Raw genomic sequence first — 27,247 nt, 5'->3', positions numbered from 1 at the left:
TCCCCTACATCTTTATACTATTTTTTATTTTATGTGAGGTGGGGTAGGGGAAAACTGAAAGGGGTTTGTAGAAGTACAGTTACTGCTTAGCTTTGATGTCAGTTGTACTGACTTGTGTGATTTCTGGACCTAAACATTTTGTTCTTATCTTTTAATATGATAATCTGTTCCTGGTTTGGGTTTCAAGGTAACTGTACCCTTGTGATATAGAAGCATGTGATCATTTGTGTAAATACGTGCATATTTAAGAATCACAGCGCACCCTCTTAACCTTACAGTACATTCCAGCCCACTCTGATGTTTGTGCCTCAATTTTCTCATATTAAACATTTCTCCTGTATTCCAAGCACAGGAATTGGTTGGTGTGTTTATGATACTGTTCATGTTAGCTGATCCAAAGTGGCCAGGAAAAACAACTTTTTAGTGACCAGGTCATTCCTATTGCAGATGTGTATTCAATCCTTTTAGAACATGAAGCTCAATATAGTTTTATTTCCCAAACTGCCACACTCTATGAATGAGTTTGTACTTGGTTGGTCAACCCCCTGGGCATTAAGGTAGTAAGTAACTAAGGAAAAGCAGTAATGCCAGACTGGAAGCATCTGTGGTATAGTTGCCTGCTGATTGAAGTAGCAAAAATGCTTTTGTCTCAGTGGAATTGTTTGGTTTGGTTTTGTTTTGTTTTTTTTTCTTTTAAATGAGGGAGTAAAAGCATATAGTCAAGTTCCCAGGAAAACCTACCACAAGGCGTGTAAATAATTGAGCTAACCTGGACATATTTTGAATATTTGCTGAATTTCGACAGTAGGACAAAAGAAAATCTGTTACTTTAATAATCCAGACACGCCATGGGTGTAGAATACCTGTTGTGCTCTTGGAAGAGCTGAGTGCTACCAGAGGCATGAAGACTGGTCTGTACTGTGTGTCCAGTTTTGGAAAAACATAGTTATGGTGAGAAGACCTAAGTCTGGCATATCACTTTATGATGTAAAAACTAGCAATGTCAATAAAATACCTTAATTTTCAGTGGCTTTGTCTAGCTTTATGACTGTTACTATAGTGTTTAAGCTGGTTAATTTGAGACATTTCAGAGAGACTTCAGAATTAATGTGTTTTGATAGCTGCTTTTAAGGTTATTCAGGAACAATGATCTTATGAAAGCAGATCAAATACAGTAAAAGGCTACTATGTCTGCAACTTTTTTGTGAGGTTTTTGTTAGTAGTGTGTTGTAACAGGTGGAGAATGTTGATGCAGCAAGAGATTCAGTGTCTTAGTCTTACGTGAAAAGAGTGAGGCTGAATGATCAAGAGGGAGTCTAAAGAAGGCCACTTCTAGAAAGTTACAAGTGAACTTTTTTATCTACTAAAAATTCTTATTTAATGAAGTCCACTTTCTAGTATGGTGATCATACTGCATGGTGTACCTCTTAAGGATAGGAAACAATGCCTGCCAACAACAAGAGGATTTGGAATATGTGATTGGGATATATAAGCAACTTGTCTGTCCTTCTGTTTATTATAATTAATCAACTCTTTTTCTTAATCAAACTTTTTTTTTGTAGGAATTTGTTTACCAGAAAGCAAAGTGCAAGATTTGAAAAACAAAATGATGTGGGATGGAAGTTGTTTGGAAAAGTACCTCTCAGAGAAAACTCACAAAAAGATCCAAAGAAAATACAAAAGGTATTTGTTTAATTCTGTGTTAGGATTAGTGGTGAATGTACAAGCCAGGTAAGTTTATGATCTGCATATATGACCGTGAAGCGTGTTTGAGTTGCGCACAATTTCTTGGAGAGTATCAAAGAAAGTTCTTAATTGAAATTTTACTTCCATTATAATAGCGTCATTCGAAAGAATGTATTGGCTATTGAATTGAGTGCTCCATAAAAACATGTACGACTTTGGTATAAAGCATTTCATGTAAAGATTCAAAGTACATGAATGTGTGTTTGTTTTTTATAATCAAGCTTAGTAGGTATTTTGAAAATCTTTCAAATTTCTTTATCTTGTTCTAGCTTTCACTGGTTTATGGCCTTTGTGTCATAGACCCATGCACTTTGAAGGGCAATTGTGTTCTACCGGGCCTTGGCTTATTTGTGTTAAAATAGTAATGAAAAATACAGAAGTTCAAGATAGAGTGAACATGGTAGAGTGCCAGAAACTTGTGTTGGAAAGCTAGTTTCACCCATTTCTTGTTTTCTGAAGTATTTGCTGTTTGGAATTTAAATTCTCCATGTGTGGGCCTTGATGAAAATTTGGTTACTGACTTGGAATGTTGGAACAATACAACATAGTTCAGGAAAAGTGAATGGAATAATTATTTTTTTTTTTCCTTGTACAGTATAGTTCAAAAGAGAGTGTGTATTGCAATTGTTTGTTGAAGTGGATCCTTGAATAGAGAGAAACTTTACAAGCATCAGAAACACCAAAGAATTTGGATTTCTCTCTCCCTTCATTGCTGCTTGACTAGTTTTTGTCTTGGTTTTTATGTGTGTGTCCATTGCTTATATTTGCCAGTAGTTAGATCTATGATTTGTCAAACTTTAGTGGCTGTTTTTGGGGGTGGGGGAAGGGAGTGAAGAGGTTATAGCTATAGCATTATCACATTGTTGTCAACATAACATTTCAGGGGACTGGTTCTGTTACCGTAAATTTGGTCTCAAAAGAACCCCGTAAGACTCAGGTTGAAGAAGGCAGGTATTCTTTATTGCAGCACTGGATGCACAGGGGATCATTCCACCTGATGTGCATACCAAAAGACAAAAGCACACTTAGATACAATAAAGGAAACGAATATTCATGTAATTTCTGAGAAGTACACACCTATTTCCAGAGGATCTAATGCATATGTTAATACATTGTGCAAGCGTACTAAAATTTGGGGAAGGGTCTCAGAGGGGCTTCCATGCGGGTTTTCGGTGGTCTGTGATGGTCCCTAGTGGTTGCTGAAGAGGTGTCTTAGTGTCCTTTCCATGAACTCTGAGGTGTTGTTTTTTTTAATATATGGCCTCATCTTGGCTCATTGCTCTGTCTGTGAAGTTTCTCAGCTTTCTTATCTTTGACTACCACAGGTGTCTGTTGGTTTCTCTGCCCTCCCCAGGATGTACCCATCACAGTTGCAAAAATGATGTCCTTGGGTGCATTCTTATCTGAGGCCCCTTACAGCAATTATGTCCTTGGGTGCATTCTTGTCTGAGGCCCTTTACAGCAATTATGTCCTTGGGTGCATTCTTGTCTGAGGCCCCTTACAGCAATTAGCACCAACTGCTTGCAGGCATCAGCTAGCAGACATCAGTTCTACTACAGATCAACCCAATCACAGTGCTAGTGAATCAAATTACCTGCCTTCCCAATGGGGAAAAATCTTGTGAAATCCAACTATGTGGTCAGTAGTTTGAGCTCCTCTAGTGATAAGAAAACATTCTCTTTCAATCTGTCTGTCCTGGTTTTGGCTGGGATAGAGTTAATTTTGCTCCTGGTAGCTGGTACAGTGCTGTGTTTAGGATTTAGTGTGAGAATAATGTTGATAACACACTGACATTTTAGTTGTAGCTAAGTAGTGCTTATCGGAAGTTAAGATTTTTTCAGTTTCCCATGCTCTGCCAGCAAGCAGGTGCACAAGAAGCTGGGAGGGAGCATGGCCAGGACAGCTGACCCAGGCTAGCCACAGGGATATTCCATACCATAGAATGTTGTGCTCAGTGTATAAACTGGGGGGAGTTGGCTGCTGGGGCATTGGTCAGTGGGTGGTGAGCAATTGCATTGGCATCACTTGTCTTTTCTTGGGTTTTATATATATCTCTCTTTTAATTATATTTCTTTTCATTACTATTATTACTATGTTTTATTTTAGCTATTAAGCTGTTCTTATCTCAACCTGTGAGTTTTACCCTTTTTTTTTGATCTGCTCCCCATTCCACTGGGAGGGGGGGAGTGAGCAAGCGGCTGTGTGATGCTTAGCTGTTGGCAGGGGTTAAGCCACGACACTGTCTCACTTGGTCTGGGATTTTTGGATTGCACATATGCATTTTATGTGTTTGGGGCTTTTGTCGTATTTCATTCAGTTCTTGCTTCCTTGTTCAAACCACTGTAAGAGTAGGGAGGTTTGTGTGGAGAGATACCATGTAGTAAGAACTTCAAAACCAGCTGCTGTGTGTGAAAGGAGAATGGTGATTTGAAGGACTGTGCTGATTATTTCAGGGTAAAGCGCCCTGGAAATCCGGGTGTGTCATGTGACTGTTCTTAGCTGTAGCCAGGCTGTTAAAGTGAAGTTGAAGCAGCTTTTTGAAGTTGTCACTATGATCAACCATTCCGACTTTATCTACAGCTGGTCTTGATACAATTGACAGTTCCGAAGCGTTCACCAAAGATTTTTAATTGACACGATTGAAGAAGCTTAGTAACTGCAGTACTCTACATTACTCATCCGTTCTTTGATAAGTGGATAAACAATTTAACATTTCTGTGATTATTGCTGGTACTGTGAATATTTTTCTTTTACATCCAAACTATCTTACTTCGTGAGTGTTCAGGAACATTACAGCTTTGGTTGTATTAAATTTGTTAGAAAAAAGTAGCTATTAAAGAATTATGTGGTATGGCATCCAGCCATTGGTGAGTTTCTGGCAAGATTGCAAGTCTGAAACAATTGTCTCCCATGCCTCTTGGATAACAATAACTAATCCTTCCTAATTTATTTGGCACTTTCCTGAAGTTATTTTTGACATGTAGACTTTGAGACATGAGTAATGTTGTAAAAAAACTAATCGAGCCTCACCAGCATCCAAAAGCACATCCTGATTTAGTTACCCCCCCAGGTTGCTTTGACAATGACAAAGTAGCACTTGTGTTGCAGAGTTTTCTGCCCATTTGGAGGCACGCTTTTAGCCTTTTGATTTGTGCCTAAAGAACTTGCATATGTGTAAGTGTAGGAGGTGACAGCATATGGCTATTGGAATGCTGCCTGTTGGCCAACACCAGTTCCTTCTCCTTTCTGGAAGAAGGGGTACTAGGCCAGAAGAATAAATGTTCTGGCTCTATTTCTGCCTTGAGGCATGTATTTTATGTCCAAGGTCAGAAAAGTAGGCGCTTGAAAGATCCTTATCTTAGGTATTGAAGAATTTGGAGGTAGGCAGTGAAATGTAGAAGTCAGGGAAGAAGATGGCTGTGGTCAAGGTAAATGGTTGGTGTTGTAGTAAATTGTTTCAGTGTCTGCACTTTTTCCTGTGGGGCATGAAACAAGGTGCCTAAAGTATTTTTTTTTTTACAGGTGTCTATTGTCATTCTCCCAGTCTCTGTCCTCTGGCTGAGGAGGCTGGATTCCCTCAATACAACTAGTCTTTCTATTAAAGACTGAGACAAAGAAGGCATTAAGCACCTCAGCCTTTTCCTCATCACTTGTTACCATGTTTCCTCCTGTGTCTAGCAGGGGATGGAGGCTCTCCCTGGTCTTTCTTTTGCTGCTCACATGCTTATAGAAACATTTCTTGTTGTCCTTGATTGCTGAAGCCAGAGTAATTTCCAGCTGGGCTTTAGACCTCCTGATTTCCACCCTGCATAGCCTCACAGCCTCTTTGTAATCACTGTGATTTTGGGGCCAGTCCTGTTTAACATCTTTATTGATGATCTGGACAAGGGGATCGAGTGCACCCTCAGTAAATTTGCAGATGACACCAAGTTGGGGGTTTTGATCTGCTTGAGGGTAGGGAGGCTCTGCAGAGAGACCTGGACAGGCTGGAGCGATGGGCTAAGGCCAACTGCAGGAGTTTCAATAAGGCCAAATGCCGGGTGCTGCACTTGGGCCACAACAACCCCCAGCAGCGCTACAGGCTTGGGGAGGAGTGGCTGGAGAGCTGCCAGTCAGAGAGGGACCTGGGGGTGTTGATTGACAGCCGGCTGAACATGAGCCAGCAGTGTGCCCAGGTGGCCAAGAAGGCCAATGGCATCCTGGCTTGTATCAGAAATAGCGTGGCCAGCAGGGACAGGGAAGTGATCTTACCCCTGTACTCGGCACTGGTGAGGCCGCACCTCGATTACTGTGTTCAGTTTTGGGCCCCTCACTACAAAAAGGACATTGAATTACTCGAGTGTGTCCAGAGAAGGGCAACAAAGCTGGTGAAGGGTCTGGAGCACATGTCGTACGAGGAGCGGCTGAGGGAACTGGGGTTGTTTAGTCTGGAGAAGAGGAGGCTGAGGGGAGACCTCATCGCCCTCTACAGCTACCTGAAAGGAGGTTGCAGAGAGCTGGGGATGAGCCTCTTTAACCAAGTAATAAGTGATAGAACAAGAGGTAATCACCAGGGAAGGTTTAGACTGGATATCAGGAAGCATTTCTTTCCAGAACGGGTTGTTAGGCGTTGGAATGGGCTGCCCAGGGAGGTGGTGGAGTCCCCATCCCTGGAGGTGTTTAAGAGTAGGGTCGACATAGCGCTGAGGGATATGCTGTAGTTGGGAACTGTCAGTGTTGGGTTGATGGTTGGACTGGATGATCTTCAAGGTCTTTTCCAACCTAGACAATTCTGTGATTCTGTAATTGTCTGTGCTTTATGTATGCTTTACTTGAAATTGGGCTTGATTTTTTTTTTTTTTTTAAATTAGTTTTCTTTCCAGAAGTGCTGGGGCCTTCCTTAAAGCTCAGTGCAATGGGAGTTACACTTGCATTATTTGAAATCCACTATAACCACTAGGTGCCCTGAGAAGCTGATTGATTGGGGATGCAACGTTGGTGACAGTTTTGGAGCTTGAGACTCCATATCTTGATCACCAGCGTTTCATGACTTGACTACCACACTGTCTTAGATGTGAAAAACATTGTGGAACATTCTTACAGGAACTTGTCAGTATGGGAGCTGGGTCTTGAGGACTAGGCGGTGAACAATGGTGGCAACATTGTAATTGTCAGCTCTACTATTGAGTGAAGTGTGTAGAGGACACAGTTCTAGTGGAAAATGCCACCCAGACAGAAGGGACTAATTCATAAGTATTCTTTTAACACAGCACTGTGTGTTAAGTTCCTATACACTTCAGGAAAATGAAACTGGAGGGAGAAAAGGGAGGGTCAGTTTTTGGGACATTGTGGGCAGTCAGCAGGGTTTTGAAACCAACTGTCTGTTGATCTCTTGAGCTAACATAGTGATTCATAGCAGCAGTCACCTGTCACTCCATACCATACATTTCTGATATATTAACAACTGGACTTGTGCAGACTTGATGAGAAATAATTAGACATTGCTCATGTGCTGCTGGCCACAATTTTCGTGAGTATTGTTTCTTTCTGTAGTACATTTTATTCTATCTTCTGTATGTGCAGGTTTATCTGTCTTGATTCATAGGATTCAGTACTGTGACAGACTTATTTTCTAATGTTTTGTGCTGCTGACGTGATGTACAAAAGAATTGTGTGTTGGTATGCCCTTTTGTAACTAACTTTTCATCACTCTGCCTCTTGAGTATTCATCTGGATTTGTACTGAAGAGATACTCGGTGCTCTTAAAGGGTTTTCGTACCTATTTGCTGGTGGCAGGAAATGGTCGGGCTTCTGAGAGTGTTACGTGAGATGCCTCACGTTTGGGAAAGGGTGGAGATACAGACTGTGCTGTGCTTTTGAGCTTGAGCCTCTGCCTCCTGTTCCATTTCCTGCCTCTGTTGATGCTGGTACTTGAAACAGGGGTTGTTTATCGAGCAAGAGCCTTTCCACTGTCTGAGTGCTCAGGCTTGACTCATTGATTCTTTTCAGGGGGAAAAAAAAATCCAAACTTATTCATACCATAGAGTTCAGGTCTTACTGCAAATTGTCTGCTCACAGTGATGTTATTGTTTATGTGGTGAAACACTCATTAGCCCATAGATTGTAGGAGACTCAATCTGTCTAATTGCAGAGGCTCTTGAATAGTGTTTCTATTAGCAAAATCTTGGTCTAAGTTTATTCTGAAAGGCAACTTAAAGGAAAGGTCATAAATTCTTCATTGTGATTTTTTACATGGTTGTGGTTTCCCATCTTGAAAAAAGGAAGAAATAAAATTGAAGTGGCATGTAACTTGTTTAGGCTATCAGAAGTTCTTTGGATTATCAAAGATGCCACAAAATAGCCTGACCATAGTAGTAGCTATGGTTATCATTTTCTGTTTGTATCAGTCCTTGAGTTTCATGTACCTAGGGACATCTATTTGATTGTACTTGCTTGGTATGAAGCTCTTTGTGCACAGGAACTAACATGACTGAGCCACCAAGCAGTCCTTTCTCAGGTCAGCTTCTTTTGCTTCTGGACAGACATTAAAGAAATCCTTTGTGCCAGGTCACTAATTAGAGCCCTGTCACTGTCCCATTAATTTGGCTGTAGAGTCCTGTAGGGAGTTCATTGGTATGTTCATCATTCCATCTTCTGATACCTTTATCATATGGAGGAAAGATTATTTTTTTTCCACAACAAGATGAACAAAGTTGACTGCAAACTTAAATAGTCTTGTGAAAGGTAAGGATGATGTGTTTCTGTGCACATTTTTTTAACTTATATAAAGGGAACAATCCTTAAAATACATTCTTACTGTACATTGTTCCAATACTTTCCCCATAATAATCTTGTCTGAGATTGAAAGAAGTTTGCAAGAAAGAAGCGGAAAAAAGTAATTGAACTGCAAAGTGGGTAAAAATTGATCTTAGAAATAACCAGTTTTTACTTCCTTCTTGCCTTCTACTTGTAAAATAAATAAATAAATGATGAAAACTCCAGACCCTCAAACTTCTCTTGCTGTTCACAAGTTGAATGTTGTTATACTATGACTGGAGATGGCTGTACGTACAGAACTGAGCCAGGCACAATATGAAAGGAAAAGTAGCATTTTTTTTTTCCTCTGACCAAAAGAATAGTCAGACAGGTTTTTGAGCTCATAAGCCTTTTCTCAAGTCCTATAAAAAACTCTTCTGACAGCCCTCATTTGTTCAACTAATGTATACATGGCATAGCATCGTATTGTATTTTAACAATGTGGGAATTAAAATCACTCCAGCTAAGTTGTTGTTTGTCCTACTTTTAATGATGACAATATACATGAATATTAGTCTTTTGGTTAAGAATCAATATTGGCATATGCTAAAGTTGAATTGCTTTGCATGGTTACTAAGAGCTTTTGTACAGCTTTTTTCCAGTTAAATTTTTAAAGCTTAAAAGCTGTCAGAAAAAAGTAATCTCATCCGAGAAGCTGGAAGTGCATTTACAGTGCAGGTTTACATGATTAATTTTTTGTATCAATTATCTTTAGGAATCCTGCTCGAGCAGAACCGGTTATGTCAGTTGCTTTTGTAATTGATGTGTGAAAATGCACTAAAAGACAGATGACAGTACTTCACTGAGAATAAACACTGAAGTTAAATTATCTTCCCTTCCAGTGGACTATAGAACTGAGCTAGACTTTGCAGCCACTTTCTTTCAGGAACTCTTTTCAAGATTAGTAAGAACAGCAGATATAAATACTGTATGTTTGCAATTTCTTTCTTTTTTTTCCCAGTGGTTTTGTTAGTGAACGTTCTTGAAAAATAAATTCCTTTAAATATTCAAGAAGAGGTAAAATTGTTCTCAGCATATCATTTGGTTGTCTGCTCTCATGTGATCAGTCTTCACAGAACTTGTTTGCAACTGGCCAGTCGAGATCTTGTGTATTAACAGACTAATGTATATAGAGAAAAGTCATATTTTAGCTATATCCAAGAGACATGTTACAGCTGTCTTTCCCAAAGGAGCAGTTTAAATGAAATTACTTTTTTTAATAGCATATATACCTTCTTTTTTTCTGTAATAGGAAAATCAATTTTTCAATCAGTGTAATTTTTTTCCCTTCCAAATCTGTGACCCTATGAAGACTGTTCAATTTAACTGTATGAATTCCATAAGAGTAAGAGCTCAATGGAATGTCTTTGTTTTCTTTGAGTTTCAATACCAGAAAAATTCAGCACATACAACACTTGAGGCCTTTCAGTAACAATCTTTACCCATAAATTCAGGTCTAAATATTTTAGGATCTCATTTGCTGACATTCCGTATCAGAATATTTAGAATTTCTAATGGCAGTTCCTTACTAATAAAAAGTAGCTATGATTTTTAACCTAGGGATTGTCACCTTCCCAAACTTTCAAGGATTTATTTTTTGAAAGCCACAGTGCTCTCTTGTGGGGGGTGGGGAGACTTTTTCTTTTAGGATTCAAATAAATTAATTACTGGTCGGTTGGATTCCTGCCATGAAGCCACCAATGATGAAAACAGTCTGCCCACCTCAGGTACAGTGGAAAACTACCGGGGTTTATGTGCAGCTGTGGGTAACAAGTTTGTGTGAGGCCCAGGGAGCAGATTCCAGGCACGCTGTAGGTGGAGTGGCAGCATAAGAGCTCATCGTCAGGCTTTCCAGCACACCTTGCTTGTTCTGCCCTTACCACTACAACAAAGTCATTTGAGCCAGACTGTTCAGCCTTGATGATCACATTAATACAATATTGTATTAAGTCTTATTCTTTTTTGGTACCAATGCTAAAATTTCCCAACTGGGCTGTCTTCAGCTGGAGACACAACAGGCTTTCTTTTAGGAGTGGTGCACTAACAGGAAATAATGATTTACCAATTATATTTTTCTGTAATAATTAGATCATGACTATACATGGGATCACCATTCCAGTCGATTAAAATCAATTGTACTTAAGAGGCTTGCTCTGCACCATATGATAAAGTGAAAATGAGCTCTTGAAACAGCTAAATACATTGCTTGGCTCATAGGTGATGCTTTTTTATGGGATAAATAGTTGAGCCTATAACAGTACTCTAGGAAGAATCTTCATGAGTTGATTTGGGTCAGTTATCACTCAGGTTGCTCTTCACTTGATTTTCTTTTTTTTTTTTTAAACAATAGTCCTAAATGATTGATAAGACCACTTTACTCAAAGTCTGTTTTTTGGCTTGAACCTATTAGGTGGAAAAGTGTTGCACCCAGCAAGAAATACTGAAAGAAATTACAACCCATGCTTCAGACAGGCAGTGATGAAAGCTCCTGTTGAGAGCTGCATGTTTTATCCAGGGTGGAAAAAAAAACCCCACCAAACCAGAGAAAAGTCTTCTGACTGCTGACGTGGAGGTTCTTGTGCAGCTCCGTGTGCAAGGGCACTCCAGATGGAAGCTGTGCAGCATGGCTGGCTGGTGCCACATGTTCTACATCTGCAGCCCTCTGCTGATGGGTGGCAGTTGTCTAAAAATACTGAGCTTTTCTAAGCGTTTTGTGTTCAGATGGTCCATTCAGGGCTTTTTGAAGAGGAAGTGGTTGGTTCAAGCTGGCTGCTGATTCTGGGGGGAGCTAGATCTATGATTTTGCATAATGCATTGTCTTCTGCTCATACGAGCTTGTCTTTGGACAGATCACTGGATAAATCATTGTGACTAATGGCTATAGCTGTTAATGATGGGGTGAGTGTTTGCATGTAGACTTCATTCACACTTTAAAGCATTCTAGGCTATAAAAGGTGTAGTGCATTTTTTCTGTTCTGCAGTAGAAGTCCTAGGGTGTAAATGAGTCACTTCCTGTGTTCTCCTCCTCTGGGTTCATTTCTACTCCTCAGCCTTCAAAAAAGGCAGGATTTAGATCTGTCATAGTGTGCCTGAGTTCCTTTTTTTAAGAACGAAGAAACAAAAGCGTAGTTGCAGTGCAAGAAGGCATACTTACTGTGGTTAGTTTAAAACTGACCTATGCTTATTCTTGTTGCAATTTCTAGAAATAAAGGCATAACTCTAATCTTTCCATTTAAGGATTATAACCCAAAACTTGCAGGTTGCCTTAATGCACTGCTATTTCATGTCTGTCTTCTGATCGAATTAAAAATATTATTTTATTGTAATCATATGTAAAGAGCATCTAATTATTGTGAAAGTAAACAAAAATAGAGAAAAGAAACCTGGTTTGTCACTGAAGTCCTAAAATATTTTTTTTTCCAAGAACTGTGCTAGATAGATTATTCAGCAATTCCAGTTGACTGTATTACTCTACAAAGAGTGTGTTGCCCTTGACTTGAAAATTACCTGCCTCAAATAAATCTATCATATTTAAACAGATAAAGCAAGAGTAATAGCTCCCATCCTCAGTAAATGAAGGGCTAATTTAATACTATGGCAGAAGGGGATTGTTCCTGAGTATTTTAATAATAAAAGAATGTAATATGACCCACCCAAGTATCATAATCTAGCAGACTCTAGCTGCCAAAGTGCTGCTTTTGATGCTATTGGAACTTCTTCCCTTATGTTGTGAACCTGTGAAAGCACAAAATAGGTTACGAATGTCATGCTAATAGAAAGTACAAGCTTTGACTATCAGTTTTAACAGTTATGACAAGCTACAAAATATGTTTTGAAAGGAAGTGAGAAGTTGGTTTTCTTCCTTTTCCAGCTTTAAAGCTCTTGTTTTAGTTTTATCTCTCTTTAAAACTCCTCACAAGTTGTCGGGGTCAAAAGGCCTTGGAAGCTGGAGGGATCCTAAATAGGTGTAACAGGTGGTGTTTAAGGATAGGTGTTCTTCTTTCTGGCATGAAGATACTAAATAGAAGCATAAGCTTTGTTAGATGGCTATTGCAGTTAAAATATCAGCTGACTACTCTTGTACTGAAGGGCCTGTTTCATTGCCAGTGGCATGTTTCAGGGGAAATGGAGTAAGTTTAAAGTTGTCCAGTGAGATGGTAAACTTTGTCTGTTGTAACTGAAACAGTTACTTTGTAGCCCAAGTTGATGCTTAGCATTAGGTGGAATATAAATTCACATGGCACAAGATTATTTTTAAATGCAGGAAGCCACAAATTCATGGAAAAGTGCTTCACTTTTGAGGATGAAGTACACAGCTCTTCCTACCCCCAAAATTTCAAGGCCAGGGAAGACAACTTTTCAGAACCTGATACATTGGTGGAAGTTTGTTCTCATTTTTTATTAAATGAGAATCCAACATGCAGCTGTCATTTGTGTGTCTGCTAGTGCTTACAGATAGATACTTAAACACCTACATCGTTGTGTAGCCAGTAAGCTTTTTCAGTGTAGTAACCTTCCACCATCCATGCTGATAAATAACACACAGGAGGTTTTTGGAATTTTTTTTTTTTTCCCCCATGGGTTTTTTGAATGCAAATAGAAGTCCTGTAGAGAGAGCGAGCCTGGAAATATTGGCACATACTCTAGAAAGTTGCATCACACAAACACTTGGCAAAACATTTACTATGAAGCAAAGCTGGAGATAAATCCTTACAGGTGTGTTAGCCTCCAAATGTTGTGGTGGGACTCCCTATCCTAACAGGAGACTAGAATTTGCATTGCTAAAATGTAAAATTGAGAAAACTTTGCTAGACTGCAATATTTTATTTTTGTGTTAAGCAGAAGCAAGCTCCCAAGAAACCTGACCCAAAGGTTTTCTTTGTCTGTCTTCCAGTTTATACATTCAAACTTCATCTAAAATTAAAGAATGGGGGGAGGTGAAGGTTTTGAAAGGCTCTTACCATGCTCACTAGCAACAGCAAACAAAGCTGATGTTCTTTGGCTCTGCAAATGAATGAAGTTACTGTATGCATGTTACTGGAAACTCTGAGGATCCAGATGTAAGGATTTTAAAAAGCCAGACTGGTACTTTTTCCTTAAGTGTCTTTCTGAAGTAAGACTGTAAAAATATTTTGTCAAATTTTATGTTCTCATTCTCCCTCTCTTTCTCAGAGGACACTTGATCTCATTTTTCAATATGATTTTATTACACATTTTTTGTGCCTGTTAGTAATCTCCACATAAAAATTTTCTTTTACTCTACTGAGAAGTTCTCTTTCGCATGACAAAGTTCAGTCGAAACAGTTTTATGAATATTAAAGCCTGGAAATGGTCATCGCTTTAAGATAGACTATGAAGATATGTTGCCTTCCTTCACACATTTTATTTATATTTGTGTGTGGCTTTACAACTTAAGGTTCAGTTATGAGAAGAGATGAGACTGCAGCTTTTTAAAGAAGATTATATTCAGGAAAAGTTACATGCTGATACAGTTTTTTTGTACAATTAAACATAATATGCACAGAAGTCCACCAATCCGAACAGATGATGAGACGTACGAAACATACTGTCAGTGTAAGTACAAAAGAAGCTTTTGTTAGACATGTAAGAAATTGGCACCAGTAACTGCTTCAAGGGTAGTTTCAGGGATCAGAGAAGTAAACATGGATGTAGAAAACCACTCAGAAGCTTCAGTGCAATAGACTTGTCACCTCAATTTTCTGTAATTTCAAAGGGTAGACAAGTATCAAACTTGAAAAGGTCAGAAATCCTTAGAGATGCACAAATCTTGATAAGGAAGCAGAATCAAAATTAGTGGAGGGATTTGAAAAGCAGGGAGGGAAGTGGAATGGTTAAAAGTATCAAGCAAAGTACCTTTTCTCACACTGGTTTGGTGTACCTACTGAAGTCATGTAGCTGAATACAAGCCTGCACATACTTGCCTACATAGACAGCTGTTTGCAAACAAAAATAGTAACTGTGCTGTGGTGGATATCTGAACAGCATAATAATATGAGGAGTTGTGCATGGGCACACCCATTCTTGGATGACTTTATGCTGTCTTGAAGATTGCAAGTACCTGAGGTCATATTTGCAAGATAAAATGCCATATTCCTGTGACTCCTTTCCTATATCCTGGAGTTAACCCGGTCCTTTGGCCACTTCAGAATGGTGTCAGCATGAAGCTGGTGCAGCATAGAGAGTCCTTTTATTTGTGTCTCACTCAGAATGAGGGGGATATTTCTGACACGCTCTTCAGCCAGACTGAAGAGCATGTTATTTGAGACTAGATAGGAAAGATAAGTTTTCTTCTGCAACATCAGCACTAGTGTGAAATGGTTGGAAGAAGTTGCTGAGAGATTATTTGGAAGAGTATGGTGCTGAGGCTATACAGAAAACTGAGGTGGGGAGATCAGTGAATGGACATACAGTTTATGTAAAATTATGTTTTTACATGAAGTCCATATCCAGTGTAATCGCAGTCCCTGGAAATGACATTTAGGGGATATGCTGAAAACAGGTGTTGGTAGTATTTTATTCTGACAGATGTTCATTTAAAAAAAAAAAAAAAAAATCATTTAGCTTGTATTCTCTTGCTCAAGCATTTACCAGATGCTTGCCCTGCCGGAAGCCTTTCTGGTAGGTGTTTCCACTTGTTTGATACTGCAGTATATCAGATAGTATATAGGCAGACTGTGCACATGCTTATATATGCAGATTACATTACCTCCTTTTCAGTAGTAGGGTTTTTTTGTTACTGTGACTCATATCGGAGTCTCTTGTAACAGCATGCTGTACAATCTCATTAAAGATCCCACATTTGACAATAAAGAGCTGTTCTTAAGCTGCGTGGTTCATAGGTACGCTTTGTCTCTCAGAGTACTTCAAATACAAGGAAATATTCTAGGTTCCTTGCTTTTTAATAAAGCATGTCATTCTATATGAAGCAAAAAGCACTTAAATTATTTACATACAGCACAAATGAAATGTGAACCCTGAGGGTGAGAATCATCTGATACGTAGCACGCTGCATGATTAGAGGTGACAGACTCCAAAACAGCAAACTGTTATTCTTTCTTGGAAGACCTAACTTGGCCTTATCTAGGCTTAGGTTTTAAATGTTCCTTAATTTGATGCCTCTGTTGCTCAAAATATGACGCTATAAAAATACATACACATAAAAAGTGTTAAAATAGCCCAGTGGCTGGAGCACAGGACTGCAAAGCAGAGTATGTGGCTTCCAGTTCTCTCTTTACTGTTAACCTTTTGGAAGTTCTGTGCGTTATTTTATTCGTTTAACTTCAGTGTAAGTGTGTGAGACCACAGTTGCAAGCCCAAGCTCCGAATCACCTGTAATCAGAAGAGACAAGTAGATGCTTCTCAGGGGAAAAGGGGGAAATTTCAGAGCACTTGAAGTGATGCCTAAAAACAGGTAGTGTGAGGTTTTCCTCATGTGAACTGGCCATAGCGTCTTACCCTTACATTGTTTAAGCATTCCTCGATTGTTAAGTAGGGAACAGGGGAATACTGTGGTACTAAAGACAAGAAGGATATCTTGGTGGAAGATAAAACTTCACACACACGATGTTATTTCAATCAAGTTCTGTCATCACATTGATATCTTCTGCTCTAGTATCCTTTCTGTAACATAAGAGGATTAAATATATATATAGATGAGTAAAGCAAGTAGGACTGATAGTTCTTGAACCACTAATTAATTGTAGAACTTGCCAGATCACTTTGGCAAAGTGTACAGGTTGAGTGTGCACCTTGGCTTTCTCAGGTTGTTAGATCAGTAACTAATAGACTAATTGCGTTTCAGAGTAGTTCTGTACTTGTTTTGAAGTTATATAAAAAGCCCTCATATATATCCCTTAAGGAGTTGTTTGAAAGTTTAATATCTGAACTCAGAAGTTTGTATTCTCTTTCTGTTAAGTTTTGAAGGATATTCTCATAATCCAATCTTTGCCTGAGGTGCCAGTCTCCTTAAGTTCTCTTTGATTACTGTATATGTAAGAGCCTCAACTAAAATTGCTTTATTATGGCCTGGTGCCATGTCAAGTATCCGATGTTAGTTTCCTGACCCAAAGATCATCACAAGTTTCATGGTCTGCTGGTTTCAGTTAAGGTTCTGAAAGAAACAGTCCTGCTGCTTGCTCCTTTTTCCTTCCTTTTACTTCCACATTTACACTGCCCCACAGCAGACATAACCAGAGTAACCAAACTAATACAGCAAAACAAAAGGTTAGTTTTTAGCAGTATCATTTCCCTAATCCAGTGCATTGTACTAGTTGTTGTACAAGTAGTGGTGTACTAGTCACACAACTACTTAATGGGGGCACAAAAAAATGTGAGGGGCCAGAAGGGCAGGGGAGAGCAGTGAAGTGCTGGGTGTGTACCAGCTTAAATTTGTCTGTTAAACCACTTCATAAATAAAAGGCAAGAGATTGCAGATGGACAGATGAACATGCAGTAGAAAGCTATGAAGCAACAGAAGGGAATGTTGAAGCAATATTTAAGTAGCAGTCAGAATCAAAACCCAGGAAAAACAATTGTCTGTTGTTTGTGCAGACCTGGTGCAGTTGCTGTCTTGTGGAAATTCCAGTGGAAAAAACACCATGTAATTAAAGCTTGTGCATAACTTGTTTGAGTAGCCTCAGGTACTTTCATAATTGCAGCAGCCTAGAAATAGTGACTGCTACCAACTGTGTAATGTGTGGCTAGCTATGGTTTGAGTTACAGAGCATACTTGGCTTTTCACCCCACGGAAGTGTCTTCCTATGTCACCAGCATCACTTTCTCCCAATCAGTGTTTTGCAGAATCCATAGTTGGTTGAGCTCCTCTTTTTGTGGATTGACAAATGGCTATTTCCTATGTCCAGAAGAGCTGCAGTATTGTTCTATTTTCAGCCTGTGAAACCACGGAGATTTACCACAAGAATACTGTTGTCCACCTAAGGTTGCTCTTCCTTGTGATCTGAAGTTTTTTCTGTGTTAATAGCTGTAATATTAAATAAATGTTTTTTGATACATGCAAAAATTTACTGCTTCAGATAGCTTATGAGAAAAAGCATTAGCATTGGAGGCTGTAGTGCTTTTCATGAGCTATGTTGACTTGCCGTTGTGGTAATTATTAGTGCTCTGACCCTAGATGCTTGGATGCCAGATGTCTGTAATTAATCGGTGGTGGTGGGAATGAAGCTGAGATACTTTTAAACAGTGAGGTGGTCCTTATTGGATATTATACTGCTGCATCCATGAATTAGATGAGAAGTCCCAGGTTGAAAACAATAGCTGATACAACAGCTAGCACTTCTAAGAAAATAAGTTATCTCAGCCTTTACAAAGCCACCTCTTGAAAGCAGAATACTTAAATGACTTTGGTTGTTTTCAAGTCTGTCCCTGCTGCTCATTTTGTGATTCAGGATCAGGCTTTGATTAAAGGCCATGAGCAATGCAGCCTGGCAGCTGCAAACAGTAGTCAATGAGATTAAGGAATATGAAATCCTTAGTAGAGTGCTGAGAAAAGGACAACTAACGGTTGCAGATGAGTAGATAATAGGATAAAGTGTGGCTCTTCCAAAGATGGTACCACAGCAACTTGGGTACCTCCCCTGAGTTAGGTAACAGAGCTTTTGGACAAAGGAAAAATGGCAAATTTAATTAATCTGGATTGAGGCAAAATATTTAACGAGATGTGATTTGGAAGTTTTCTGCACTGTGCAAGCGATCTGTATCTCTCTGTTTTAGAGCTGTCTGAAGAGGACCGAGCATGAGTTGAACTAAAACGCTTATGCTGTAGGAAGTGTTTTCAGCGTAAGACTGCTGCGGTTCCTTGGGGACTGATTTCAGGGCTGCCGAGGTTCAGCTGCCCTTACGCTCAGGGCTGTTACGGAGGCTGTCTCGGCACGGCTCCGTACCCTGCCCGCTACCCGCAAACGCCCGACCTGGAGCCGGGGACGCGGGGAGGGGGAGCGCGAGTGTGGGAAACCAACAGAGCGGCGTCCCGGTGTATCAGGAATGCAGCTGCGCCCTAAGCAGCGCGTCTAACTCCGGGCTGTTCTGGGTTAAAGATGGTTGTGGCGAAGGGACGGGAGCTGGTGCAGGGTCTCGGTCATCGATCCGAGCCGCGCTGGGAGGAGCCGCTCGGGCGGCACGAGGGCCGGAGAGCTTGTGCCAGGCAGAGCGCGGCGCCGGGCAGGGCAGGCGCTGGCCTCCCCGCGGCGTCCGGGAGGCGTGCGGCCGGCTGGCCGGGGCCCCGGCGCGGCGAGGCCTCTCCCGTGGGGCCGCCCCTCCCCTGGGGCCGCCGCCGGGCGCGCCGTGCGTGCTCAGGCAGCGCTGGGCGAGACGGAGCGCACCGATCGGGCGCGGCGGCTCCGCGGGTGATTAGCGGGGCTGGCGGGGCGGGGCGGGCGGGCGGAGGCGCTGCGCCCGCGGAGGGCGGCCCGGGCAGGGCAGGGCAGGGTCGGGGCGGGCGGCCCGCGAGGCCGTGCGGGCCCGGGCGGCGCCGCGGCGGGGAGCCAGGCCCGCGGTGTGGGGCGGGCATGGGGCTCCGGCGCCGCTGCCTGTGAAGGGCCGCAGCTTTCATGGTGAGCGAGGCCGCGCTGGGCGTGCGGGTGCGGGCAGCCGTGCCGCCGGCGGGCAGGGCAGGGCGGCTGCTGGGCGCGCGGGTCGGGGGGAGACGGGATGGGTGGGCGCGGACCTCGCCGCGTATCGGTAAACTCAGCCTCGTCCCCGTTTAAGTCGCCCTGCTGGGTCTGGTAGAAAACCAACTTTCCGGGAAGGGGATCCCCTTTGTGCCGGGCGGGGCGGCGAGACCCCGCCGGGGGCGGAGGGCAGCGGCAAGGACCGGCCGGCGGCACAGGCCCGCCCGGGGGCTCGGGCTGCTTCAGCGCTGAGGCTGCTGGCTGGGAACCGGCGGGAGCGCTCACGGCCGGTCATCTCCCGGCCCGTGCAGAGCTGCCGGCCGCGGAGCAAGAGTCGAGCCGTCCGGTGTCTGCCTCTGTGGCACCTAGCATGAATATTTCATGTTCGACTCCCTCGGAGAGTGGTTACCTTTAAACAAACAGGGACGAAACAAGATGACCTTGATAGAGCGGTTTATGTTATTGTAGGTTCAGTTATGCTGTGCTGCTGCTCCTCGGGGAGGCTCGGTGCGTGTGAGAAGTCACACAGCCCTCTCCTGGTTAGCGCAGTTGATCTTTTAGCACTTACCCTGTGTTCTGGTGGGTTATTTGTATGTCTCCGTAGAGGTGGTTTAGGATCCCTTTGCAGGTTAGCTTCTCTTTCTTGAAGAATTGCAGAGGATCATCACAACTTGAGCTTCTTGCATTTCAACTGCAAAGCTGCCAGTTTCCACCCAGAATTAAACTCGGTTTCGGAGGAGTGTGTTTCTGTGGGGTTTTTTGTTTGTTTGGGTTTTTTTAAATCAGTGCTTTAATCTACAGCACGTTCCTTTAGAACATCTTCAAACCCTGGTTCAGTTATTGTGGCTGAAAGCTGAATAGGTTAAGACGAAACCTGGAAGAAAGCCTAAGTGATCTCAGTGATAAGGATGTAGTCTAAATTGTAAACGATCAGCTCATCCTAAATTGATCCTAAAATTAACTTGCAACCATATCAGGTTCGTAACCCTTAATTACAGTATAGGATTTAAATAGATGCTGAATTATTTGTACCTGTGAGAGATTTGAGTGGTTTTAAAAAAAAAAGAAAAATCTTAAAATGAGCTATTGTGTGGTTCAGCCTATTTGCAGTATGTCTGTATGTGCAAATACTTCTACTTGCTCTGTCAGCAGATACTCTTAATATGAGTTTGTGGGGGCTTCAGTCTGCTTCGTTGCTGTATCATACATTGTGCTCTGTTCAAAATTGCATTCTCTTCTTACTAGAATAAAAGATCATTTTCACTAGCTTTTGTCTTCTGTGAATTTTGGGTGTTTCGGGTTTTTTTGGTTTATTGGGGTTTTTTTGGGGGTGGAGTAGGGTTTTGGTTTGTTTTTCAGTTTTTCCTAATAAAAAACCCCGGTCTTGTAGATAATGACTGTCACCAGCAGACATCTTTATTCTTTTTTGGCTGCCACTGAAAAGGATGGAAGTACTACAAAGGACTCAATCTGATAAAATGTGCCACTCCCATTTTTATGCTGGTCTGGCTTCTTTACTGTAGGGTAGTGCAGAGTAGAACACGTCAGTGAATACTTGCTGAAATGCAGGGTGGGCTTTTGCTCCTTAAGAGGTTTGAATAACTGTACTAATATGCCAGTGCTTGTAACTAGCCACCCATATTCTAAAATAAAACATTCCTTGACCAAGAAATTCATGGAAGAATGATAGGCACAGTGCTGATCTGGAAAACTTTGTGCTTAGCTGAATGAGATTTCTAAATTCTTCTGTACAGAATAAAATCCCCATTGTAGCCCAGTGTGCACAGTTTTTCTTATCTTCCAAAAGCAATTTTGCTCTGCAGTTGGCTTTCAATGAAAGAAGACCCTGAAAATCATATTCATAAGCCAAAATCAAGCAGTTTTTCTGGAACTTGTACTGTAATAAGCATTGGTTGCATGTGTTTTAATGTCAAGTTCTGTGATGCTTTAGGGAGATCAATATATGATGATCTCTGCATATTAGCAGTTTCTTATGGATGCTGAATAGTTTTTCTTTCACTAGTAGTGTCTCAAAGGAGTAAAAACAGATTTGGGGACAAGGTTCACCTTGTCTGTGGAGGCAGTAATAGAGGTTAATATTTGACTATGTTAATTTGTGAAAAATAGTTAATAAAAAAATCAGTCTCCTAATAGAAACTGGAAGAAAGAATGTCCATTTGCTTCATTCCTGCCAGCACAGTGGATATGCTCTGCAGTTGATGGTGCAGCTGAAGCACGTTGTGATGGTGCACTCATACGCTGGTCACTATCGGCTGCTTGCAAGGAGTTACTAATGCAAGAATAATGTCTTGGCTTTCTGAATATGCTGTCAATCACAGTACCTTTTTTGTTATATTTCTTTGCTTATTTTCTCGCAGGACTTTTTTTTTTTTAGTGAATAGCTTTGTCAGCATGAACACTATCCCTTTACTAAACAAAACTAAGTATTATTCAGTAGTTGAAATACGTTTTTCTTGGTTCTTTTCCTTGTTTTCAAACTGATGTCATGCATAGCAGTATTAACTGGTATTAATGAGCCAGACATTCCAAATTCATGACCGTGTTTCCCGTCACAGCAATGCAGGCATCATAGGATTGATTGTTGAGACAGTGCCTGGTTAACAAACAAGAAAAAAGAGGGGTTTTCTGTGTCCCGAGCACTTCACAGACCTGCACCCATGAGTCCCACAGAACTAGCTTGAACTAGAGTGCGAATTACACGACTCAGAGTAGAAAACCACAAGCCGTGTTGCTCTGCATTCATGTGTGTTTTTCATCCATCCTTTTTTTTAAGGTGAGGTTGGAGGAGAAGGCATTTCTGGAAGTGGTAAAGATCCTGGTTTAGTTTCTGAATGATTCTGGCTGTTCTGATTGTGTTGGAAAGGTTGGATCTGTTGCCCAAGGAAGTTTTTTCATAAGTGACAGGTTAGGTTGAGCGAAAGAGATCAGTACCTTTGGAGGAGCGGTTTGTGCTAGCAGGAAAAAGTCTATGGCTGGAACACTGTTCGTAGCGCTCATTTATAATGATTAGTTTTCACAATATAGTTTCCTTTTTTAAAAATTTTAATATAAATGTCATAAACAAGGTATACATGTAAGCAGGTGGGTTTTGGAAGTGGCAAAATGCATTATAAAGTTGAATGTGAAAGTATCTATAATATGGACTTGATTTTTCTCTTGGACTGTTTGACCGTGTTTATTGTTTGCATATCACTGATACTTTGAGTACTTAATGTTTGCTATAGCACTTCAAGCTTTGGAGTAGATGGGAGTTGTGTAAAGGTTGTTTTATCCCATTAGGTCATGGTTTTGGTACATTTTCTTCCAAAACAGTGTTTGTAGGAAAAATAAAAATAGCATGGTACATGTAATGCCAAGTTCTCTAATGTAGATCATAGTGATACAATAATTAAGGGCGGAAGGACTGCTGAGGAGCTAACTCCCCTCTCAGAGCAGAGTCTGCTTAGACCAGGTTCCCAGGGCTCACCCACGTGAGCTTTGAATGCCCTCCAGGTCAGAGGTTTCACCACGACTCAGGAAATTTGTCCCCAGTGTTTGACTACCTCCTAGTGATTTTTTTTTTTTTTTTCCTGAGACCAGAATTTCACTTGTAGCAGTTTGTGCCTGTTGTCTTCGTGTTCTTTATACAAGCACCTGAGACTTGTACTCAACCTTCACCATCCTGTTATTGCTGTCTACCAAAGATCCCTACAAAGCCTTCTGCTCTGAAGGCCGAACAAGCCCAGTTCTGTCAGCCTCACCTCATGTGTTGCTTGCTCTAGAGACCCCAGTCATCTTGGTGCCTCTTGCTAGTCTTGCTCCGGTGTGTCAGTGTCTGCATTACAAACGCAAATTAATACGTTATGCTCTGTTATGATTTAGGATTGTCATACCTCAAGGCATAAGAACAAGTGTGGGGTTCCTGACTAACCATGATTTTAACTTTTTTTTGCCATTGTTGAACTATTGTATCTGAAAATAGCTTGGGTAGGAGAAATCTTATGATGAGATTTTAAGACAAGGAGCTTGTCAGTTTTGGCTTCAATTTCTAAACTGTGTAAATCAAAACAAAAATATTTTAAATAGGTCTTATTTTATACCTCAGATAGTATCTGCTGTTTGTAAGCTCATTCTTAGCAGGCTGGCACTCAGAGGAACTTAAGATGTTTCTACAAATAGAAGGAATGGAAAAACCCATCAAAACTCACTCCAGAACATAAATTTTAACATTGTTTTCAATTCTGAGGTTCCTCTAGTTGAAAAGCTTTAAAGGGACTGCAGTTGGGCAGAGACGTGAAATCATTATCTTGAAGACTTTAGTAGACCCTTTTAAAATTCTCATGTGCATCATCTCGGTGTTCTCCACTCTTGTAATTTGCCCTGTCTTTTTCTTTAGGAATATGAAGAAAAAACTGGACGAGCTCACAGACCACTCTCTCCTAAACAGAATGTGAGGAAGAATCTTGATTTTGAACCACTCTCCACAACAGCACTTATTTTAGAGGACAGACCAGCGTAAGTTTTGGGAAATACCACAGTGAGGGTCTCTTTAAAATTAGGCTAGCAAAGCTTTTCTTACTGTGTGTGTTTGATTAACTTAGACAGATGATTTAAAATTTAAAGGGTTTTTTTTTTTCAGGCTAGTGAATATGAAAGTGGGATGATTATGAGAAAAATTATTCACGCGAAAGTAAGCTTATTTTATAATAAAAGCAATGGCTTTGTATGAAAGGAAGTAATCAGGAGAGCAGAGCTCTACTTTTGAGTAATTCTACCTTCTAAACACAAATAAGGGATTTTTATTTTCCCTGAGAGGACATAAGCATAAAAATGAAGCTGGTATTTGCTAAAGAAATTGAGAAGCAAGGATACAGTGTCCTGTTTAGACAGAGAAAGACCACACCTCCATAAATAATGAAACAATACAATGATTGTTCTGCAGTGGGTTTAGCATTGCATTTTAAAGGTTGTCAAGTACTTGGTAAGTTGTTTCATGCTTCTGTTACTGCAGGGAGATTCTTGCATCTGCAGACTAACTCCATAACAATTTACTGGCAGCTGCTTCACCATGAATTGTTCCTGAATTACACAAATTCAGTCATGTTTAGTCAATTTATGAATGTTACCCAGCTTTACAGGCATGGCATCTGCATTTTTAATATAGCTGTGTATTGATGTAAAGAACTGGCATAACATAGGTCCATGTTTTCATCAACAAATCCGTATGAAGAATGCTCGTATCAAAGTTGTAGGGTTATTTAAGACACTTTTTGGCTTGATTGGTAGGCTACGTGACAAGATTTCTTGGGACATCTAGAACAATGTAAGAGTGTTTATTTGTTAGAGCGGGTTTTATTGTGTATAGCTGGAAACAATACATACTAGTTTATTTTTGTATTTAAAACCTGTCTGTTAAAAATCATTCTTTGTGAGATAATGTGAAAAGTACAGTGTTCAGATAGATTGAATTAGTGATACCTTAGAGGATAACATTCAGATTTTGCTTGCTTTTCCTACTGTTGATAGACTGAGGAAGTTCTAGCAGAAAAGGTATTTTTAAGATTCTAACCACTTGAGTCATCATTTCTTTTGTCTAGTAGGGAAAATTGCTCTGGACAACAGTGCCGTCCTCTGATGAATCTTTCTAAAGAATCTTTAATTGTTTACTTATAGTTTGCGTACTATTTTTTTTAACCTGTTAGGCTTTAAGTAATTTATTTTTGATTTCCTATGACAAAAAGATTTAAGACTTCTGGAGCAAAAATGCCATGAGACTTTTTCCAAAATGGTTGCTCTTGATCTTGCACTCATTTGTAGGGTTTAGGTAAAACTTTCTGGGAAAAAATTAATAAATATTCCGTAGTCCCTCTAGCTTTAACTGAAAAAAGTGTTGAATCTTAATAGATACTAAACATCATCTCACATGTATGGTGATGTTGTTAAGAGACAGGACAAATAATTTAAGTGGTGGAATTTAGGTTAACGGAACATGCATTGTTTCATCTGGTTTCCTTTCCAAACTTTCCCTAACTTACACCATTTCTAAAGACTTGGATTTAAAAAATATGCTGGCCAATTTATATAAATAAAACTGGAAAAGAGTAAGTAGATCGTTCTCTGTAATTTAACAATGACACTAATGTGAAAATCCACTTTTCTTGTTCTTGTAACAATCTTGATTTTAAAAAATACTCATAGGCATGTATCACATGGCTATGCACACTGTACAGGTTATATGATTATGTAAATAGTAAAGCATACTACTATTAGTGGTGACTGTGTTAATGGCTAGCAGCTGCCTTGTGTGACACCTTACAGGAATGTGAAAGTGAATTTTAGCATATCTTTTTTAGTAATCAAAGATATAAACTGTCCTAGGAATACAATAGTGTTCTACAATACAGAAGAACAAAATACTTAGTCATTTCCTGTTCTGATGTTTTGGTGATCCTGTAGTTGAATGAGATATGTAGTGTGGTTATGTTAATTACAGATATGATTAGCTTAAAGTTAATGTGGTCTGACATACGAGCACGTGTATTTGTATGGCAGAGATCTTACCAGTTCAGTCTTTAATCACAAATCAAGATGGCTGTGTTGGTATTGATAACTGGAGAATATAGAGGATGATTCCAGTGCAACTTGTTGGTGTAGAAGTGAGGGGGAGAAGTTAAGCCTTTAAAAGAGAAATGGGGTCTCAGCAGAGGGAAAAAGGAAGCTGGTGTAGGGAGTCATTACTGCATGTGTGAAGAAAGTTGTGGGTATAACTCTTAAACATGGTGCATGTTGTATGTTATCTGTAGAGGTCAGTTTAAATCAGAACTACCAACTTGGTATATACCAGTGTAGTCCCTTAATTTATGAAGATCAGCCTGTGGTTTCAGTTAGTTTAATAATAAAAATGCTGAAATTACCAAACATAAGGAAATTACTCAGCATAGTTTGTGTATAAAAGTAGTCGTAGCTGGTCAGTGTTCTTTCCTTCTTTTCTGCTGACTCTGGCTAAAAAAAAATCTTTCCAAGGATCTGCTGCTCTACTCTTTGATCAAATATTTTGACAAGAAGCAGTATATGCTTTTCTTTTAGAAGTGTCTGGAATTTTCTTTATATAGGCATGCCAAGTTTAAATACTGATTTTTATTTTTTTTTTTAAATTTAAGGAACCTCCCTGCAAAACCAGCAGAAGAAGCTCAGAAACACAGACAACAGTACGAAGAAATGGTGGTTCAAGCAAAAAAAAGAGGTGATGGAATTTCTTGTCTTCAGAGGAGAGCAGTAGAGTTAAGGGGTATTTCTTGACCTGAAATGCACTGTGTCAGTTTGTTGCTCTGTAATGTGAGGGATTTGTACCTCCTCTCAAAGAAGAATCAAGGCAGAGGAGAGAGAGGAACGAAGTAGTTTCACTAAAAAACCCCACTCCAAGCTGAAGAAGAAAACAGTACTAGAATCCAGCAGGAAAAAATTTTAATTTGTAACTCTTAAATAATTGACTAGCATCTGTTTGTGGGTTTAAAAACTTACCAATATATTGAAGTAGATTAATCTTCACTAATTTGACTGATAGACTTGTTTAGATAACTACAGGATATTTGATAGTTTTGTTGGGAACAACCTGTTGAGCCTGTAGTACATAAATACATAATTTTCCACATAGGAAAATGTACATAGTTATGTTCATCTGATAATCTCTCCCACTTAAAATTTACAGATTTCCCAAGGTTTTGATCATAATTTCTTATCTGACATTGTTCACAGAAGTTTCTCAGCAGCACTGTACCATGCACATCAGGTAGAGCTGACAGTAGTGGTTTCCTTCGGCTGATAAATTTGAGCATCTGGGTTTTCTAATTAAAAACAGCCATTGCAATAATAGAAAATCTGGACTCATAGAAGTTTTGTGTCCAGTGAGAGCTACTGGAAATATTTTTTTTTTCCAGCTGGCCAGACCCCTGAGGCATATGAAACAGTGGAAAGGAGATATGAACACAGCACTTGCTTTCTTCCTGTGGTTGACATATTAATAAAAGTATCTTCTTGTGGTTTTGAACCATACCTACCA

The 27,247-nt window shown here is 40.2% G+C and overlaps 1 protein-coding gene across 3 annotated transcripts in view; it reads left to right on the top strand.

The window, feature by feature from the left end:
* TBC1D14 (TBC1 domain family member 14) overlaps positions 1-27,247 on the top strand; it is a 76,021-nt gene that overhangs the window by 20,622 nt on the left and 28,152 nt on the right. For 2 of the 3 annotated variants that reach the window (XM_074822059.1, XM_074822057.1), the window contains exons 3-5: positions 1,563-1,683; positions 23,585-23,703; positions 26,349-26,431. In XM_074822059.1, the coding sequence (XP_074678160.1) occupies positions 1,563-1,683; positions 23,585-23,703; positions 26,349-26,431 (323 nt within the window). Of the gene's footprint in view, positions 1-1,562; positions 1,684-19,010; positions 19,132-23,584; positions 23,704-26,348; positions 26,432-27,247 lie in introns of those variants that run through there. The other variant, XM_074822060.1, reaches the window with a different exon arrangement.

Source organism: Strix aluco, chromosome 4 (genome assembly GCF_031877795.1).
Source record: "Strix aluco isolate bStrAlu1 chromosome 4, bStrAlu1.hap1, whole genome shotgun sequence".
NCBI lineage: Eukaryota > Metazoa > Chordata > Aves > Strigiformes > Strigidae > Strix > Strix aluco.
The sequence above is the reverse complement of the archived record's forward strand: the minus strand, read 5'-3'. Positions and strand labels throughout refer to the sequence as shown.